This window comes from Loxodonta africana, chromosome 25 (genome assembly GCF_030014295.1).
Source record: "Loxodonta africana isolate mLoxAfr1 chromosome 25, mLoxAfr1.hap2, whole genome shotgun sequence".
NCBI lineage: Eukaryota > Metazoa > Chordata > Mammalia > Proboscidea > Elephantidae > Loxodonta > Loxodonta africana.
In genome coordinates this window covers 62,629,360-62,649,000 of record NC_087366.1, presented here as the reverse complement: position 1 = coordinate 62,649,000, position 19,641 = coordinate 62,629,360, and the positions used below count along the sequence as shown (strand labels likewise).

The 19,641-nt window shown below is 51.0% G+C and overlaps 1 protein-coding gene across 2 annotated transcripts in view; it reads left to right on the top strand.

Moving 5' to 3' along the window:
* The window catches only part of SMYD2 (SET and MYND domain containing 2), a 63,068-nt gene extending 44,234 nt beyond the window's left edge, over positions 1 to 18,834 (top strand). For both annotated transcript variants that reach the window (XM_064276913.1, XM_064276914.1), the window contains 7 exons: positions 1,016 to 1,083; positions 6,019 to 6,121; positions 9,906 to 10,016; positions 10,909 to 11,029; positions 12,235 to 12,409; positions 15,947 to 16,055; positions 18,354 to 18,834. In XM_064276913.1, coding sequence (XP_064132983.1) covers positions 1,016 to 1,083; positions 6,019 to 6,121; positions 9,906 to 10,016; positions 10,909 to 11,029; positions 12,235 to 12,409; positions 15,947 to 16,055; positions 18,354 to 18,434 — 768 coding nt within the window. In that variant the 3' untranslated portion in view covers positions 18,435 to 18,834. The remainder of the gene's footprint in view (positions 1 to 1,015; positions 1,084 to 6,018; positions 6,122 to 9,905; positions 10,017 to 10,908; positions 11,030 to 12,234; positions 12,410 to 15,946; positions 16,056 to 18,353) is intronic.
* Positions 18,835 to 19,641: the final 807 nt, after the last annotated feature.

Sequence of the window (19,641 nt, the reverse complement as noted above, 5' to 3'; positions counted from 1 at the left end):
ACTCGACAGCAACAGGTTTGGTTTGGATTCCTCGTTTTCAGCCTGCTTAGCTCTAAGTTGGGCTTCCAAAATGATGAGGGTAGCCCTTGATATCGTTCTATGCAACGTTTTCTTTCAAAGGATGACCAAGTGGCTGATAGTTGGTTTGCCTGAGACAAGGACCACAAGGTCTCAGTTCCTGAGCCTCAGGCCCTCGGTCCATCTGCCTCTGGAGGGGATGGACAGTCATTGGATGAGATGGATAAGGGATTTTTGCATTTACCACCTCACCTTAGGGGACAGGCACTAGATGAAGTGGCTCCTCAGTGGGAGAGAATTGAGGAGTGAAGGACTTGGTGAGGGGCTCAGGACCAGGTTACAGATCCGTAGCATGATTGGGACTAGACTTCAGGTACCCTGACTCCACGCATATATGCAGACCTCAGGTACCCCGACTCCACGCAGATACACAGACCTCAGGTACCCCGACTCCACGCAGATACGCAGACCTCAGGTACCCTGACTCCACGCAGGTACGCAGACTTCAGGTACCCCGACTCCACGCAGATATGCAAACTTCAGGTACCCCGACTCCACGCAGATACGCAGACCTCAGGTACCCCGACTCCACGCAGATACGCAGACTTCAGGTACCCCGACTCCACGCAGATACGCAGACCTCAGGTACCCCGACTCCACGCAGATACGCAGACTTCAGGTACCCCGACTCCATGCAGATACGCAGGCTTCAGCCCGTGGAGCCTCGGGGCTCTCAGTGGCATTCGTGGATCACTCTATGTAGCTCGGTGGGTAGACCACACTAAGGGGTGCTTCAGCTCTAACTGTACATTTATTTGTTTATACCTGGGACTGATGGCCAAATTGTAGAAAGAGTACCGTGGTCAGCAAGATAGGTCTTAAAACCACTAAACCAGAACATCTTCCTGGGTAATTTGTTAAAGGTCAAAATTAAATGATTCCTATCCAGAGAGAAACTTTAGCTCATTTTTTTTTCTTTCTCCCCTTTCTCACACAGGTTAACTGTAATGGCTTCACGATCGAAGATGAAGAACTTTCTCACGTGGGATCAGCAATATTTCCTGAGTAGGTTGAGTCTGACTTCGTTTTACTAATTTAACACTAATTTGATCTTTTTGATATTTAAATAACATACCTAGCTGCATGTGGCAGACATAACACTCCAAGTGAATTAAGACAGCTCTTTAATTCTGCCAGATTTCAAAATATTTCCCTGCACTCAAGGATCTGAAGGGAGTGGTTAAGAGAACAGTTGCTTGTGGAACCCTGCCAGGCAGAGAGCTGTTCTGAAAGAACGTTTTATGGTGTGCCTAGAAGACGCAGCCCGCGTCCTGCTGGGAAGTTTGCTTTCTGCGTATCTGTGATTCCGGAAATCTTTGGGTTTTTTATACTCAGTGTGAAACATTAATTGCCAACCAAGAATTGACCACAGGCTTGCATAGAGAATATATGAGCTTCTTCTTCGTCTCTTCTTTTTGAAAAATACCAGTCCAGAAACAGCAGTTTGGAGGGAGGGTAATGAACTAGAGAAAAATTTCAAAGAACTGTGGTATTTTTCTCTCTGCTTCAGGAGTACTCAGGTAATTCAGGAACGGCTAGCCAGCTGACAGATGGAGATGGTTGTAGCTCTGACTTCAACGGAGCACCAAGAATGGCTTTGCCATGGTCTCTTTGACGGAATGGATATTTCCAAAATGCTTCAGTCCCTTGAAATCAAATCCTGGCTTCATAGATGGAGCAAAGGGGCCCCTCCTACACCCCCTGTGAATTATACACTGGACGTTAGTCCCACCCAAAGGAATGTCACCTTCTCTGTACAAGAGAAGTCTCGGCTTTAGGTTGACGCGTGTGGGGACCCTCATCACCCACGTGCTTGCCATGGATGAAGCGTTGGCTCCTAGCGTGTCTGTTTGTTGCAGCCACGCTCTGTGCACCATACAGGTCAGAGACGGAAGAGTGTGTACAGGGCTATGTCATGTGAGCAGCTGTTTCAGGCTGGATTGAACCAGAGAACAGGAAAGTGTATACACCTCCTGTAACTGCCCTCGGGGCCAACATGGTGTCCTCTGCAGTTTGACTTCTGACAGCGAGGAAAGAAGTACTTTTTGGGGGAAGGCTCTTTGGGATTTTTGCCTCTGGGAAAAGGAAAGTGAAGCAGAGAATGTGGAGGCCCACCGTAGAGGGCCTGTGATGACGACCCAGTGCTAACACAGACGCTGGCGGTGGGGGGGGGGTCTCTGCTCCCAGTGTCTGCTTGGTTTCATGGCATTGCCAGAACAAAGCACCATGAAGTAGGTGGCTTTAAAGAGCAGAAATTTATTGTCTCGCAATTCTGGGGGCCGGAAGTCCAAATTCAGGGCGTGGCCAGGGTCATGCTCTCTCTGTCAAACAAAAAAAAATTTTTTTTTTTTGTTCAGCTCAGGGGAAATCGTCTCTTGTCTCCATCTCTTGTTCTTGCCTCTGTCAGCTTCTGTAGCCCCTGGTGCTGTTTCATTGTCGTGGGGCTTCCCGTGCTATCTTACCCCTGCGTGTCCGTTTCTGTGTCTCTGTCCTTCTCTTAGGAATTAGGATTAGGGCCTGGACAGAGTGGGGGAAAAGTATGGAACAAAAAATTGAATTCGCAAAAAAGACCAGACTTGCTGGTCTGACAGAGCCTGGAGGAACCCCCGAGACCGTGGCCCCAAGACACCCTTCTAACCTGAAACTGAAGCCATTTCCCAGAGAATGAGCCATTCCCACCTTTCAGCAAACCATAGACTGGCCCATAAAATAAACACTGATACTCGCAAGGAGTGTCTTCCTTACAACAATCAATTACACGAGATCAAAAAGACATTTGCCCAAAAGCAAAGATGAGACGGCAGGAAAGGATTGAAAATCCAGTTGAAAGGAAACAGGGAACCCAGGATGGAAACGGGGAGAGAGCTGATGCACTGAGGGGAATACACCCAAAGTTGTGGAACATTTATGTGCAAACTGTCGAATGATAATTTGCTCTGTAAAGTTTCACCTAAAGCACAATAAAAAATTAAAAAAAAATTTTGGATTAGGACCCACCTTACTCAGGTGCGACTTCATTAACTTACCTGATAATATCTGCGAAAAAAAGCCCTGTTTCCCCCAACAAGGTCACATTCACCAGCAGAGGCCGGGACTCCAACACATCTTTTTTTTCGGGGAGGGGGGCACAATTGAATACGTAACAGAGCCTTAAAGACTAAAAGCAGGATGAAGAGTGATGTGGTCTGAGGTTTTCATCCTCTTCAGCAATTGCCAAGAGAATTGTGGCTGCAGGCACATGAGTTGTTTTGGGCCCTTTGCCTTACTACATTTCCCCCTTTTGTTAAAGAGATACCCACGAGTCTGTCTTGAAATGAAGTACTGAACACATCTTCCATACGATGGGCCTAGTGGTCTGCTTTTCCTTTTATAAAACTATCCCCTGGATGCATTGACCAACTGGATTTCCTAGGGCCTGGTTCACCCTTAGACACTTGCCAAGAAGTCAGGTGGGCTATAGTGCAGGTCCCCAAGGACCAAGACAGTGACATCACTGCATGTTTGTCCGGGGCACAGGCTAGCCGGACACCTTACTGTGGCCCCTGGAGCTAGAGATGGACCATTCCGCTGTTGTCCATAGCATCATTGCCTACCCAAACCCGGGACAGCTTGCTCCTGGCCAGGCATGGCAACCACTCTGCTTTCTCACATTCTAGGGACAAACAGGAGGGGCTTTGGTTCCTGAAGACGAAAGGAAACGGTGCCAGGAAGGTGCACCAGCCACCACAGCAATTACATGTATGGATGTGCGTGCCCACAGGGGTGCGAGCCCCAGTTTCCGGCAGTTTTAATTGGGGGAAAAATCCCTTTGGGCTGAAATCATGTCAGCATTGTGATTTCAAAGGCAGCATTTTCAGAGATCAAGCACTTTTTCCCTGTAGTTTAGAAATTTCTGTTCTTAGAACTTTGACCTTGATATAATCAGAAAGCTCAAAGCCCCTCGCATAGGCGAATCTGTCTATCTTCCTTGCTGTCCCTGAAAAGCAGACAGTGACAGCAGGAGCAGCAATGTCCCAATTTTCCAGATGAGGAGATTGAGGTGCAGAGAGACTTGGATGGGCTTCTGCAGGGCAGGGGGTGGGTTCACAAGCAGCCCTTAGGGAGCTGGAGTCCTGCAGGGTGGGGGGCAGGGGTGGGGTTCACAAGCAGCCCTTAGGGAGCTGGAGTCCTGCAGGGCGGGGGGCGGGGGTGGGGTTCACAAGCAGCCCTTAGGGAGCTGGAGTCCTGCAGGGTGGGGGGCGGGGGTGGGGTTCACAAGCAGCCCTTAGGGAGCTGGAGTCCTGCAGGGCGGGGGGCGGGGGTGGGGTTCACAAGCAGCCCTTAGGGAGCTGGAGTCCTGCAGGGTGGGGGGCGGGGGTGGGGTTCACAAGCAGCCCTTAGGGAGCTGGAGTCCTGCAGGGCGGGGGGCGGGGGTGGGGTTCACAAGCAGCCCTTAGGGAGCTGGAGTCCTGCAGGGCAGGGGGCGGGGTTCACAAGCAGCCCTTAGGGAGCTGGAGTCCTGCAGGGCAGGGGGCGGGGTTCACAAGCAGCCCTTAGGGAGCTGGAGTCCTGCAGGGCGGGGGGCGGGGTTCACAAGCAGCCCTTAGGGAGCTGGAGTCCTGCAGGGCAGGGGGCGGGGTTCACAAGCAGCCCTTAGGGAGCTGGAGTCCTGCAGGGTAGGGGGTGGGGTTCACAAGCAGCCCTTAGGGAGCTGGAGTCCTGCAGGGCGGGGGGCGGGGGCGGGGTTCACAAGCAGCCCTTAGGGAGCTGGAGTCCTGCAGGGCGGGGGGCGGGGTTCACAAGCAGCCCTTAGGGAGCTGGAGTCCTGCAGGGCGGGGGGCGGGGTTCACAAGCAGCCCTTAGGGAGCTGGAGTCCTGCAGGGCAGGGGGCGGGGTTCACAAGCAGCCCTTAGGGAGCTGGAGTCCTGCAGGGTAGGGGGTGGGGTTCACAAGCAGCCCTTAGGGAGCTGGAGTCCTGGAGGGTGGGGGGGGCAGGGGGGAGGGGAGTTCACAAGCAGCCCTTAGGGGGCTGGAGTCCTGCAGGGCGGGGGGGGGGCAGGGGGGAGGGGAGTTCACAAGCAGCCCTTAGGGAGCTGGAGTCCCCCATGGTGGCAGTTTCTCAGCATCAGAAAAAAACACAGTGGAAACAGTCCACTATGTAAAACGCTGCTGGAAAATGACAACCCATTTGCCTTTTACAGTGTGCACTGGAGTAGCAGTTTTCTATAGGTATTGGGGAGCTCTGGTGGCACAGTGGTTAAAGCGCTCAGCTGCTAAGTAAAAGGTTCTGTCATCAAATCCACCAGGCACTGCAGGAGAAAGATAGGGCAGTCGGCTTCTGTAAAGATATGCAGCCTGAGAAACCCTGGGGGGCAGTTCCGCTACATTCTGTGGGGTTGCTGTGAGTCGGGATTGACTCAGAGGCGCTGGGTTTGGTTTTTTGTTGGGTTTTGAGTCCGGTATCTCACAGGAATGAATTTTTATGGGGTTTTATTGTTGTTTCTTTTTTGGCTTAGATGTCACTGTTTTTAGTGGTGGATTTCACTTTTCGAAGTTGTTAAAAGTGGTTGTTGTTAGTTGTTGATTCAGATTCATGGTGACCCCGTGTGTACAGGGTAGAACTGCTCTGTAAGGTTTTCTAGGCTGTGACCTTTCAGAAGCAGGTTGCCAGGCCTTTCTTCCGAGGTGCCTCTGGGTGAGCGTGAACCACCAACCTTTCAGCTGGTAGTGAAGCACATAACCGTTTGCGCCACACCAGGACTCTGTTAAAGGTTAAGACATTAGACACGATAATAACTGCATGGAGAACAACCCCTTAGAATATGACAGCCGACTATTAGAGTTTTTTCTGTGTCACAAAGATGCAGGTGCTCTAACTTAGCAAGTGAGCAGCCAAGTGGAGTCACTTAAACAGCCTCCCTGCCTCGCTGAGAAAGTACAACTTTCTCTTCTGATTGACAGTGTTGCGCTGATGAATCACAGCTGCTGCCCCAATGTGATTGTGACCTACAAGGGGACCCTGGCAGAAGTAAGAGCTGTACAGGAGATCAGCCCAGGAGACGAGGTGAGTGATTGACCACGGGTGGAGGTGGCAGTGTGCTTACAACGGGCGCTTTAACACGACTGGTGGGATATACGGCTGCCCGCCCGCCTTTTCCGCCTCTCAGGCTCCTTGGGACGCTGCTTTCTCCCTGACAGTGTGTGCTGCCGTAAGGGGTCTTGATTACTGAAACTGAAAAACAGGCATGTGCTGCAAATTACTGTTTCTACAGGGTGTTGTATGAGGTGTGGGTATTTTTGGTGGGAGAAAGAAATTTTGAAAATTTTTATTTGGGACATCGTAAGTCCCTCTGGACTCTCAGGGACATCCAGGGTAGAATTACTGGCACAACGTATATTCCTCGGGACTTGGAGGGTAGGATTTTTGGAGGGGGCAAAAAAATCCATAATACCTACCAAAAATTCAACGACATTCAATAATCTGGCATGCTTCCATTAATGAAAACAGGTAGTATCAACAAAATTCAAAGCAGAAAAGAATTGGGTCTTGAAAGGGCTAAAGGGCTGTTAGACCATCTCTGCAGTCACTTGAAAGCACTGGCCCTGAGCGATTCCAGGTCAGTCCTTGGGCTCTCCAAGGGGCTGATGACCACATCTGTGACCTGCGGCTGGGGTCCCTGGAGCCGCACACTTCAGGGCTTCCATCTGGTGCCCACCATTTCTTGTTTCATCAAGAAGAAACTGGAAAGAATGAATTCAATTGAGCTGTATTTCTTGTGAAGATTCATAGAGATTTGCAGAGAAAGGAAATTGCCAAAATAACCAGAATCAACTTTTTGATTCTCTTTAGAGTCTGTGTATTCCTATTGCAAAACAATTGAGTTTGAGCATTTTTTGTTTTAAATAGTGAAATTTTGACTGTTTCCCTCCCCTGCCAAAAGCAGTGAAAAGCACCATTCTTTAACAGACAGCAAGAACCCAGTAGTAACTGAAGAGCTACAACTCCAAATGACACTTGGCATTTTGCACTGAACCTATTCCATGCCTGTAATTCACTTTTTAGAAATGTAATTCAGACGGCTGGTTGTATGCATGATTGGGGGAATGGGGCAAGCTATGAATTAGAAAAACACCTGTTGCTGTCGAGTCGATTCTGACTCATGGCAACCTTATAGGACAGAGTAGAACTGCTCTATCCGGATTCCAAGGGGTGGCTGGTGGATTTGAACTGCCGACCTTTTGGTTAGCAGCTGAGTTCTTAACCACTGTGCCACCAGGGATTAGAGGCACCATTTAACCAGTTGCCGTCAGTCGACTTCAGCTCATGGCGACCACATGTGTGTCAGAGTAAGAACTGTGCTCCACAGGTTTTCAGTGGTTGATTTTTGGAAGCCAATTGCCAGGCCTTTCTTCTGAGGCACGTCTGGGTGTACTCAAACCTCTAGTCTTTGAGTTAGCAGCTGAGCCCATTAAGCGCTTGTACCACCTGGAGACTCCCGAGAGGCATCATCAGTGTTGTTTTTGGAGAGCGTAGCAGGTGAGTGGCCACACCTGTCAGAAGAGCTGTGTTCTGTCGGCTGCTCAGCGGTTCCCTGTCCTCTCCTCCCTGTGATACCAGCACTGATTCTGTGACCACCTTGGATGTTACCTCACCCTGAAAGGCCTGCCAGGTGCATTGCTCTGTATATGCTGCATGTCCTTAGATAAATAATAAAACCCCTAGCCAGACCCCTGAATTTTTAAGGGATGTCATTGCACGTTTTAGACTGAATTTCCGTTTAATAATTTTAATGCTATTTTGAGGTGCCTGTCTGGATATTTGAAATTTCAAATATAACTGTCAGTGTGCTAAATGGTAAACGCAATGCTTTGATTTCTCTCAAATTGCTGACTAGTCACAGCTGAGCCGGGGCCAGAAGCCAAGTATACAGATTGGATTTCGTGTCCTTTGCTAAATTCACGGTGACGAGGGTATCCCGTGGTGGGTCAGGGTGTCTGGGTTTCTGAGTGTCTTCTGGAGACTCCCCGATGCCTGTTTTATTAAAACAGACTTCCCGTCAGAATGTAAGTGGTCAGGCCCCAGTGTTCTGTGGCTGACGAGAAAGGAGCAGGTTGTTGTCACCTGGACTGCCTGGCTGGGCCGTGACACTGGCCTTTGTCGCCATCCTCTGGCCCTTCTGCTCACTGCATCACGTGTCTCAACCGTTGTGGAAGGAAATGTTCAGGCTCTCGCCATGTGAGGCAGGGCACGCTGCATCCTGTTTGTTTGCCCCCTGTTCTCGCAAATCTAAGATGCTGTAACTTTGTTGAATACCTGGGAAGGTAGTACTTTGGGGGTTACAAGCTCTTGAAAGAGAAAGGCGCCCATTGCCCAGGGTGTCCAAATGAGCCACGAGGTCCCCAGTATTACCCTCGGGTTGAGGAGAGCTTGGGTGCCCTGCCCGCACCCAGCTCCGAGCCTCTTCTCCTGCCAGCCCGGTGGTGTCTGGGGTGCCTGGCTCGCTGACGGTTTTTCAAGCCCATCTGTTCAGTCAGATGTTCGCCTCATTGTGTGGGATGGTCAGCAAGTGCCATCCCAGCCAGTAGGTAATGGACGTTTAAGTGCTGGTCCCATCCATATACTCCAAGTCTTAGCTACAGACCCGAACAGAAAAAAGCAGGGAGCCCAAAGGTAAGGGTTTTCCAGCTCTCTGGCCCAGTTGGAAGGGCCGGGAACTGCCCACAGGGTCGGTTAGCAGCAGACTGGTGTTTTAGAAGCTGTGTCCTCTCTAGATGGACTCACAGCGCCACCCAGAGCTGCCGGTCACCAGCCCGCTGTGCTGAGTGTCTTGCTCCACTGCCAGCTGACTTAAGGAGAAAGGGAGCCCTCTCAGGGTTTGCTTCCCCGGGCTCCCCTGTGCTCATCCAGCAGCGAGGGCACTGAAATCGGCATCGGAACATTCCCAGACCACAGAATGAACGAGGCTAGGTGAAGGCCAGGCAGGTGGAGGCCAGGCAGGTGAAGGCCAGGCAAGTGAGAAGGCCAGGCAGGTGAGAAGGCCAGGCAGGTGAGAAGGCCGGGCAGGTGGAGGCCAGGCAGGTGAAGGCCAGGCAGGTGAAGGCCAGGCAGGCAGCACAGGCCCAGCCCCGGACAAGCTGGCTCTTCGCCCTCTGTGGCCTGTGCTTCTATACACGAGGTGAAAACACATGCTGCCGGGACAAACACACGGTTTGCTCTCTTTGGGGCAGAAAAGAGGCAGGGATCCTTTCAGCCTCTGATGTACTGTTTTAGGGGCTCCTTCATTCTCTAGAAGGTGGGACGAGGAGGCCCACGTTGCAGAATTTCTTTCCACCACAAGGAGGAACGTTAGGTGGTTTCTTAGTTTAAAAGGAGTCCCTGGGTGTGGTGTCAACAGTTAACACCCTCGGCTGCTAAATGAAAGGTTGGTGGTTCAGAGGTGCCTCAGAAGAATGGCCTGGTGATCTGCTTCTGAAAAATTAGCCACTGAAAACCTTGTGAAGCACAGTCCTGCTCTGACATACGCGGGGTCTCGGTGAGTCAGGACCAACTCACCGGCAGCTGGCCAGTTTGAGGAGCTCGGTATGTTAAAGCAGACAGCGTCTGTTTGCAGAATGTTTGCAGGATGATAAGGGTTGGGTGTAAAAACCCCAAAACCAAACCCACTGCCGTGGGAAACCCTGGTGGCGTAGTGGTTAAGTGCTACGGCTGCTAACCAAGAGGTCGGCAGTTCGAAACCGCCAGGCACTCCTTGGAAACTATGGGGCAGCTCTACTCTGTCCTCTAGGGTCGCTAGGAGGATTGGGTGTAGCTGTAGCAAATTAAAGCTTCAATGTTTTGGACTCCTTAGGTATTCACCAGCTATATTGACCTCCTGTATCCAACAGAAGACAGGAATGACCGGCTGAGAGATTCTTATTTCTTCACCTGTGAGTGCCAGGAATGTACCACCAAAGACAAGGTAAGCTCCACTGATGCAGCCAAGGCATGGCGACGTCCTCCATCTCAGACCTCTGCAGAGCGAGGCCCTCTTGTCCCACTTGGAGTATGTCCTCAAGGATACGTTTGACCCTTTAAGCCAGCCTTATCAAGACAGCCAGACGGAAGAATCCAGTTAGACCAGGTGTCTGTTCAAACCTGCTCCTGGTAGCTGGCGAGAATGTTTCCATTCGTACGAGTAAGAGAAGGATCTGCCAAGTGGCTATTTCTTGAGACGAAATGACTCTCAACAGAGAGGGGAAGGAAAAGGGCACATGGGAATAGTTTTCAGGCTTTCCAACCCGTTCACCAGGATACGTGGAATTTTCCCTGCCTTTGCCTGAGTTCTTGCTTTATCGGTGCCGTTCATCTTTATTCTCTTGGTTTGTAGATGTGGGAACAGACATATCTGCTCACAGCAAACACGTTCTAGGTAGCCTTCCCAAATAAGGGTTGTCTAGATAATTAGTGAGCCCTGGTGGTACAGTGCTTAAACGCTCAGCTGCTAACCAAAAGCGGGGTGGTTTGAACCCGCCAGCCGCTCTGTGGGAGAAAGATGTGGCCGTCTGCTTCTGTAAAGATTACAGCCTTGGAAACCCTATGGGGCAGTTCGGTTCTGTCTTACTGGGTCACTATGAGTCCGAATTTACTCAGTGGCATTGGGTTTTGGGTTAGATAATTGGGTTAGATAGTATTTTTCTAGTTTGTTTTGAATGTCTTTTAGATGGATTGCTTGGTTTCCTTTTGTTCCTTTGTAACCCTGGAAGAGCAAGTCCATCTCCCTTCACAGGGAAACATGGGTTATTTGCGAGCTTTCTCCATCAGTGTGGTTTCCCTGGGAGGTAACCCTTTGCCTTTTTGGACATTTTGCTCAGGATAACGCCAAGGTGGAAATCCGGAAGCTCACTGATCCCCCAAAGGCAGAAGCCATCCGTGACATGGTCAGATATGCCCGGAATGTCATTGAGGAATTCCGGAGAGCCAAGCACTACAAATATATCCTTCAACTGTCCTGACAGTATACCGCCGCCCCTCACTGATAGGAGGGCGTGGGCATTTGAGAAGGGGGGATCAGGAGAAAGATGGGTTTAAAATTCTGAATTTTGGAGGAAGAATGTCTCCTGGTAAGTGTGTGAAGGTTTATTGACCCCATCAGTGGTGCCAGCCATAGGCAAAGTTAATGAAGTTCTTATTTCTGCTTATTTGACAAGTTTGCTCAGGAGCTCAACCTGGTGGAAGAGTTTCATTCTCTAAGACTGTGAAGAACTAGTTTGTTGAAGGCCATTACTTAGGGTATTTTACTTCGGGCAATGCACAGTGCCAAGTAATTTACATACATTATCTCTACCAACCTTCACACAGACACCAGGAGGGAGGGGTGCTATGGCTGCATTTAGCAGATGACAACACAGGCTCACAGATTATCAAGTAATGGCCCAAGGGTACGCAGCTCACGTGGGAGAACCGAGATTTTGCCTCAGGCATGCTGACGACCAAAGTCTCTGTTCTTAACCACCACATTGGAGCCCTGGTGGCACAACAGTTAAGTGCTCTGCTGCTAAACGGAAGGCTGGTGTTTTGAACCCACCCGGCAGCTCCACAGGAAAAAGTCCTGGCAGTTTGCTCCCATAAAAATTAGTCTAGAAAACCCTGTGGGGCAGTTCTCTGTCACATGGGGCTGCTATGAGTCGAAAATCTACTCAGTGACACCCAGCGACAGCATGATAGCATTCTCTTGGCAATCGAAAAGGAATTGGATTTGTACTCTAACATGTAGAACTAAAACCCACAGAAGGAAATTTGAGAAAGGCTTGGTGTCTCTCCCCACTTTCCCGTGGTGGGGCCCCTTCCTTAATTATGCCCCGTCTGTAGTGCTCAGAGCTTCCTGCTTGAGTGAGGGTTTGAATTCAATTAGGAGATTGCAGGTCTGTGATTCTAATCAGTGTTGTTTACATCTAATCTGAGGGTCTGTTCCTTGTGGCTGAAATTCTTTAGTTTTGTTTCACATTTGAGGTTTTGAGTTTTTCCTAGTTTGTTCCTTCAAGAAAAATGTCATTCCTTTCACTTCTGCTTGGTTTTATGTAATTCACTTTTTCAGAGGGTGAGGGTGGGGGTCCAGCGGACGAAAGGAACCCCTTGAACCCAGCCTAAGCCCCCAAGCGGCCTGCACCTGGCCTGTCATTTCCTTGACGCCACAGCGCCCCCTAGTGAGCTGCTGGAGATGTGCGCGCTCAGCCAGGAGAAGATGAGCTCGGTGTTTGAGGACAGTAACGTCTACATGCTTCATATGATGTACCAGGCCATGGGCGTCTGCTTGTACATGCAGGACTGGGAGGGCGCCCTGCGGTACGGACAGAAGATCATCCAGCCCTACAGGTGACTGCAGTGGCTTTTCTCCCGTCCTGGGACGGAACGGAGCGTGTTGGTTTGGGATGTGTACCCCGGCTCTTTCTCTGCTTCCTGCACCCTGCTGGGACATGCCTAGAACAGCTGTCTCCTTTCTGCACCCACATCTGGAGGGACAGGGTAGGGTGCTGCTCCGTCTGGCCAGGCTCGTCCCTCCACCATCTGGAGGAGACCCCCAGGAGGCAGATCGAGGTTATTCGGGGGCACTGGGCACAGGGCCATCCAGGGCTGTATCCATAGTAGTTAATACAGGGCAGTGATGGAAAGCCACTGCTTTGCCTATTTTCCCATCACCCCTCCCGAGTTAAATGGCACTTACTAATCAGTAATTGGTGGTCTTGGAAACCCTCCTTTTCCATCATTACTAACACCTTTTGCTTTTTCAGATTGCAGCCCCTGTTGGCAAATGCGGGGCCTCGGGGGCAGTTGGTTGGAGGTGATGGTTTGCTGCCATCCCTAGGCAGAATGAATAAATTGGGTTTTAATTTGGAATGGTAACAAATGGTGACAGTGAGATGGACTGACACAGTGGCTCAACAATGGGCACAAACACAGCAACGATTGTGAGGATGGCACAGGACCGGGCAGTGTCTCGTTCTGTTCCCAGGGTCGCTGTGAGTCAGAGCGGACTCGACAGCACCTAACAACAACAGCCACAGGAAGTCGCCTGGCCAAGATGGTTATACACCGTACGGTGGGTGACTGGGGGAAGTCGCGGCGTTGTCGCTGGTCATCCGACCAGCCACTTCAGGACTGGGGGAAGTCACGGCGTTGTCGCTGGTCATCCGACCAGCCACTTCAGGACTGGGGGAAGTCGCAGCGTTGTCTCTGGTCATCTGACCAGCCACTTCAGGACTGGAGGAAGTCACGGCATTGTCGCTGGTCATTGGACCAGCCACTCCAGGACTGGAGGAAGTCGCAGCGTTGTCTCCAGCCATCGGACCAGCCATTCCAGGACTGGAGGAAGTCGCGGCGTTGTCTCTGGTCATCCGACCAGCCACTCCAGGACTGGGGGAAGTCGCGGCGTTGTCTCCGGCCATCCGACCAGCCACTTCAGGACTGGAGGAAGTCGCGGCGTTGTCTCCGGCCATCCGACCAGCCACTTCAGGACTGGAGGAAGTCGCGGCGTTGTCTCTGGCCATCGGACCAGCCACTTCAGGACTGGGGGATGTCGCGGCGTTGTCGCTGGTCATCCGACCAGCCACTTCAGGACTGGGGGAAGTCATGGCGTTGTCGCTGGCCATCTGACCAGCCGCTCCAGGACTGGAGGAAGTCGCGGCGTTGTCTCCGGCCATCGGACCAGCCACTTCAGGACTGGGTGGCCTGGATCTGAAGCACGGGGTGCTGTTACGTGAGCTTACATTATCTATTTACAGAGCCACCCCAAGATGGAGTGGATCAGAGTCTCTCAGCATTAGGCCTGGAAACCTGTGTGCTCAAGAAGCACCCCGAGTGTTTCCAGCTAACTTAGGCTCCCCCAATATTCTTTCAGGTTCTAAGATTGGAGACTAAGGTTTGTTTAGTCTGAACTTCCACTAACTCTGTCCTCTACTTATCCCCGTGTTGCCCTGATTAGCCAGCAGGGGGAGCCCAGGGGAAGCCAGGTCCTCAAATCAGCTCTTAGAAATGGAATTTGTTAAATTGGGTGTGATCTCAAAGCCTTCCCTTCCTTGTAGGGTGGTAAGGAATTTCTCTGGTCTCATGCACACGTCCCTCTTGAGATCTGTAGGGGAGAGAGAGAGTAGAGATTGGGAGCATCTCAGCCTTGAGGTTGTTCTCACAGCAGGGCCTTGCTGGCTTGGGCTCTTAGCCTAGTGAGTCCCACCCAGAGGTCCGGCTACCTCCAGCCCACCCAGAGGTCCAGCTCTACCTCCAGCCCACCCAGAGGTCCAGCTCTACCTCCAGCCCACCCAGAGGTCCAGCTCTACCTCCAGCCCACCCAGAGGTCCAGCTCTACCTCCAGCCCACCCAGAGGTCCAGCACTACCTCCAGCCCACCCAGAGGTCCAGCTATCTCCAGCCCACCCAGAGGTCCAGCTCTACCTCCAGCCCACCCAGAGGTCCAGCTCTACCTCCAGCCCACCCAGAGGTCCAGCGCTACCTCCAGCCCACTCAGAGGTCCAGCGCTACCTCCAGCCCACCCAGAGGTCCAGCTCTACCTCCAGCCCACCCAGAGGTCCAGCTCTACCTCCAGCCCACCCAGAGGTCCAGCGCTACCTCCAGCCCACCCAGAGGTCCAGCGCTACCTCCAGCCCACCCAGAGGTCCAGCGCTACCTCCAGCCCACCCAGAGGTCCAGCTCTACCTCCAGCCCACCCAGAGGTCCAGCTCTACCTCCAGCCCACCCAGAGGTCCAGCTCTACCTCCAGCCCACCCAGAGGTCCAGCGCTACCTCCAGCCCACCCAGAGGTCCAGCGCTACCTCCAGCCCACCCAGAGGTCCAGCGCTACCTCCAGCCCACCCAGAGGTCCAGCGCTACCTCCAGCCCACCCAGAGGTCCAGCGCTACCTCCAGCCCACCCAGAGGTCCAGCGCTACCTCCAGCCCACCCAGAGGTCCAGCGCTACCTCCAGCCCACCCAGAGGTCCAGCTCTACCTCCAGCCCACCCAGAGGTCCAGCTCTACCTCCAGCCCACCCAGAGGTCCAGCTCTACCTCCAGCCCACCCAGAGGTCCAGCTCTACCTCCAGCCCACCCAGAGGTCCAGCTACCTCCAGCCAGCATGGCTGCCTCCTGCTCAGGAATAGAGCTAGAACCTGTCTCTTTAGGGCAGGCCTCCAGGACACAGTAGAGCAGAATTGCCTGTAAATAAATACCTCCTTCTCACACACAACACACACACACACTCTGACAGTCAGCTCTGAGCTGCCTCCTGGACCCTGTTTCTAGAGAAAAGGCCCTTTTCTAGGCAGGCCTCTGTTAAAACCAGGGAGAGTACCTACTGTATATAAAGTGCTCTGCGGGACAATGGAGAAGCCGTCTCTAGAAGATACAGCTCTTCTCCTGACTTCAGACAGCTTATGGCTTTGTTAAAACCAACTGACAGTACAAGGCAAGACAGAAAGCAGCATCTCTAGAGGCATCGGGGTGTGTGTACTTTTAAGGGCACACTCTAATGTGAGTGCTTAGGCCTACTTGCTGTCCTTGTGAATGGGACATTTCCTTTAAAAGATGTTTTCTCAATACCCTGCTTAGGGTATACCTGAAATACAGAAATCTGCATGTGGATTGGCCATTGTGTTTATCGATGTTTTGGGGATAGAATTTCTCTGTAGTTTTTTACATAGCTGTTCAGAAACACATAAACTGCATAAAACAAAGGTGTCTGTGATGGGTAGGCAGTGGCGAACCATCCACTCTCACCTCCCTGGAACCTGGCGGGGTTTGGAGGTGCCTGGCTGCTATGGAGAGTTTGGCCATGAGCTCAGCTGCCGCAGGCTTAGTGGTCCCGCGCTGGGTGCTGCCCAGCAGCCTTTGACCAGGTGGCCTTTTGTCTCTTCTTTTCTTCCAGTAAGCATTATCCTCTGTACTCCCTCAACGTGGCTTCCATGTGGCTGAAGCTCGGAAGACTGTACATGGGGCTGGAAAACAAAGCTGCAGGAGAGAAAGCCCTGAAGAAGGTATGTTTTATGACATGATGTTTTATGACGGCCTTCTTAGCAGGCTTCCCTCATGCCCATAAACTGAACGGCTGTGTACAATGGAGAATGACCAGCTCTTGACCCACCCTCTGGCCATAGGAGCGGAAGGGGGTGGGGTAAGGAATTGAGCCAGGGCAGTGTTTGCACCCGTGCCCTCTAAGGGAAGGATGCTCACACTGGGAGGCCCATCCCAAAGCCGGGAGGAGAGAAGCAGGTACTGCCGTCTCCTCTGTGAAGCCTGGAAGTGGGCCAAGGCCACTGGCTGGGCCAGAGACCTTGGGGAGGGAATTCTTCATTTGTCTGCCCTTTAGGACTTATGGAGCCCTGGTGGCGCAGCGGTTAAGCGTTCAGCTGCTAACCAGAAGGTCAGCAGTTCGAATCCACCAGTTGCTCCTTGGAAACCCTATGGGGCACTTCTGCTCTGTCCTGTAGGGCCACTTTGAGTCGATATCAACTGTGCTGCAGTGGATTGGGTTTGGGTTAGGATTTACAGGATTACGGCACCCGTTTGCGGTGAAATCAGAGGGGTTGGATACAGATGCTTGATGTGCTAGTCACACACCAGAACCCTCAGTTACATTCTTTTAATTCTCACACAAATCTGATGAGGTAGATTTTCCCGATGAGGAAATCGAGGCTCAGGTTAAGTAACTAACCAGCAGAGGGTATGTGAGGGGCCTTAATTCAAGCTGGGGTCTTTGCGAGTCCAGGGCTGTGGCTACTTCCCCCTGTGCCGTGGCTCAAACGCATGGGGGGACCGAATTCCTGAGGAGCGTTTGCCTTTCGGCGCCTGAGCCACCGTTGTGAGTACCAGCTCTCATTGTTCACTCTGTGGAAGTTAACAGTGATGAAATGTAATCCTTGGGAAAGTCTGTTAACATACCCCTATCAGAGCAGGTTTATAAACGCTGGGGCCAGGAGGGGCCTGGAGGCCTCATCCTCTAGGTTGCCCAAAGCTTCCCAGGAGGCTGCTTGGGACAATGGGAGCAAAGTCACCTATCCCAAATGGAAGGGTCTGGGCCCAGCCAGGCTAGGAGTGCCGGTAAAGCATGAAATTTTAAACCATGGGATTTTCTTCTAAGATAACATATTTATTGCCTTAGTGAAGTAGAGGGAAAACTAACCAGCCAGGTCCCGTTTTTGGCCTTTTCTTGCCTCTTTGGAACTGTGAAATGCTGGTAGGTCGTTCAGTAAAGGATCAGAGAGGGGCAGGATAGATCTGAACAAGGAACATGAGCCTTGAGACTAATGCAGAGGGGAGGGGAGGCAGGAGAGAGCAGGATGCCTTTTAAAACAGGTGATTCCTGGTGGCCTGCCTCTTACTGGCTTGAGATTTAGGAAGAGAATAGTATAATAGAAAGGAATGGGGGAAGAAAAAAGAAAAAGAATGCCTGTCATAGTCACGGGCATCAAAAACTCCCTGTTTGGGGAATAATTTAAGTCTTTCCATCTGAGCCTTATGGCAGAATTCTAAAGACCAAGATCAATTCTAATGGATCGCATCTGATATCTACATCCTGTATGTTAGGCACCACTCTGAACACTTTCTGAGTGTTATTTCTGTTTTACAAATGAGAAGACGAGGCACAGAGTGGTTAACTACGTTGCCCAAGGTCACACACTTGGAAGCCGTGGAGCTTCTGGACACCCCACCTCTTTATGTTGCCTCACTATAAAGGAACCCTAAGGAGCCCAGGTGGCACAACGGTTAAGTGCTTGGCTGCTATCTGAAAGGTTGGTGGTTCAAACCCACGAGTGGCTCTGTGGGAGAAAAGACCTGGCAATCTGCTCCCGTAAACACTACAGCCTAGGAAACCCTACAGGGCAGTTCTACTCTGTCCTATAGGGTCACTATGAGTCAGAATCAATTGATGGCACACAACAACATAAAGAAACCTTAGTAAATATGTTCTCTGTAACTTCTCAAAATAAAACCTGCATCTACTTTAAAGTTTGCTAGACTATTAAGAGGAAACAATGAAGTTTTTTGAAAGAAAAACATGGTTTCATGTTACCTACATCATTTCTCCAGGTACCACCTGCACGTACATGGTTTTGCTCAATGGTAGAGACTGGGTGGCTAACTGGTTACCAGGTGATGTTGGGTCGCAGTTTAAAACGGCAGGTTACGTAGGAGAACACAGGTTCTGAGAGCCAGGTTGCTTGCATCCTGGGCCTTAAAGCAAAGGGGTACAACTTGCATTAAAGTTACCCCAGATGGAGCTGTGGGGCATTTGCCTTCGGGGCCTGACCTCTTATGTGTCTCTTCTTCCCCAGGCCATTGCCATCATGGAAGTAGCGCACGGCAAAGACCATCCATACATTTCTGAAATCAAACATGAAATCGAAAGCCACTGAAACTATGCAACATCTTAGTTTGTATTTAAATGCTAGTGCAGAAACCTTAAAGATTTCAAATATTTCATATCTCACACATCAGTCCAGTATTTCTGTAAAGAAAAAATTGGATTGAAAACACTACATGCACTTAAACCATTGCTTTCCTGGAGGTTGGCCTTAATCTTTAACCTTAATATCGAATTAATATTCAAATGCTATTTTTTCCCTAAGAGATACACCGTGGCTTCACGTAATATACTTTGGACACGTCGCGTTTAAAAGATGCAATTATTTTTTCTTTTGCGCCTGTTCTTTGGATAGATTTTTAAAAATGTGATTATTTTCCCCTTCATGCCTGTTGTAATGTTCTGAACAAACCTGAATGCTGGAGGAGAATAAAAAAGATAACGGTATTGGAGATTGGTGTTGTCTTCTTCCTGTGGGAGGATTTGTAAAGTGGTGGGAGCCCACCCTTGGAGTGGAAGTCAGTCACACTTGTTCCGCACACAGTGACCCCAGGTGTCCTGTCAGCTGGTGCGGACAGGGCCTTGGTAGTCTGCAGGTGGCACACCACCTGAGGAGGAAGAGGGAAGGCACAGGAAGGAAAGAAAGGTGGCTGGCAGAGAATGACCAGGTGACTAGAATGTCCCCACCCTCGTCCGAGAGCATGCCTTTTAATTCTTCTGTCCAGGGCCCAGTATCCCTGAAACACAGAAAGGGTGCTTAATGCAAGCTTGGCTTTCTTGGCTTTTTTTTTTTTTCAGTCTGTCCAAAAGCAGACTTTGGATCTCACATTCTCTTGATTGTTCTGAGCAGTACTCTCCTTGTTTGGAAAGACTCCAGGGAAAGCTTGAGAAGGAAAAAAAATTTTCCTTTTCCCTTAGCAACTCTGTGTTGAGCAAACACTGATCTCCACCAGCACTGCCAGCAGGAATCCGGCTCTCTGCAGCCTCAGCCTCCCAGCAGCCACTGTGAATGGTGTTTGTGAGCAGATGCTGCAGAGAAGGACAGGTGTCTCCTGAGCGCAGCGTTGCTTCTTTGAGGAAAGTTTCTTGGACTCCAAAGAGAGGAACTCCCTCTCGGTTAGTGATCAGAGCCTGTTAGGGTTGACACTCCAATTATCTTTCACTGTTGCAATCTGGAAACAGCTCGAGCGGCAGGGACCACGTGCTCTTCTGTCCTGGGAAGTCCACAAGGCATTTACTGATCGCCTACTGTATGTGAA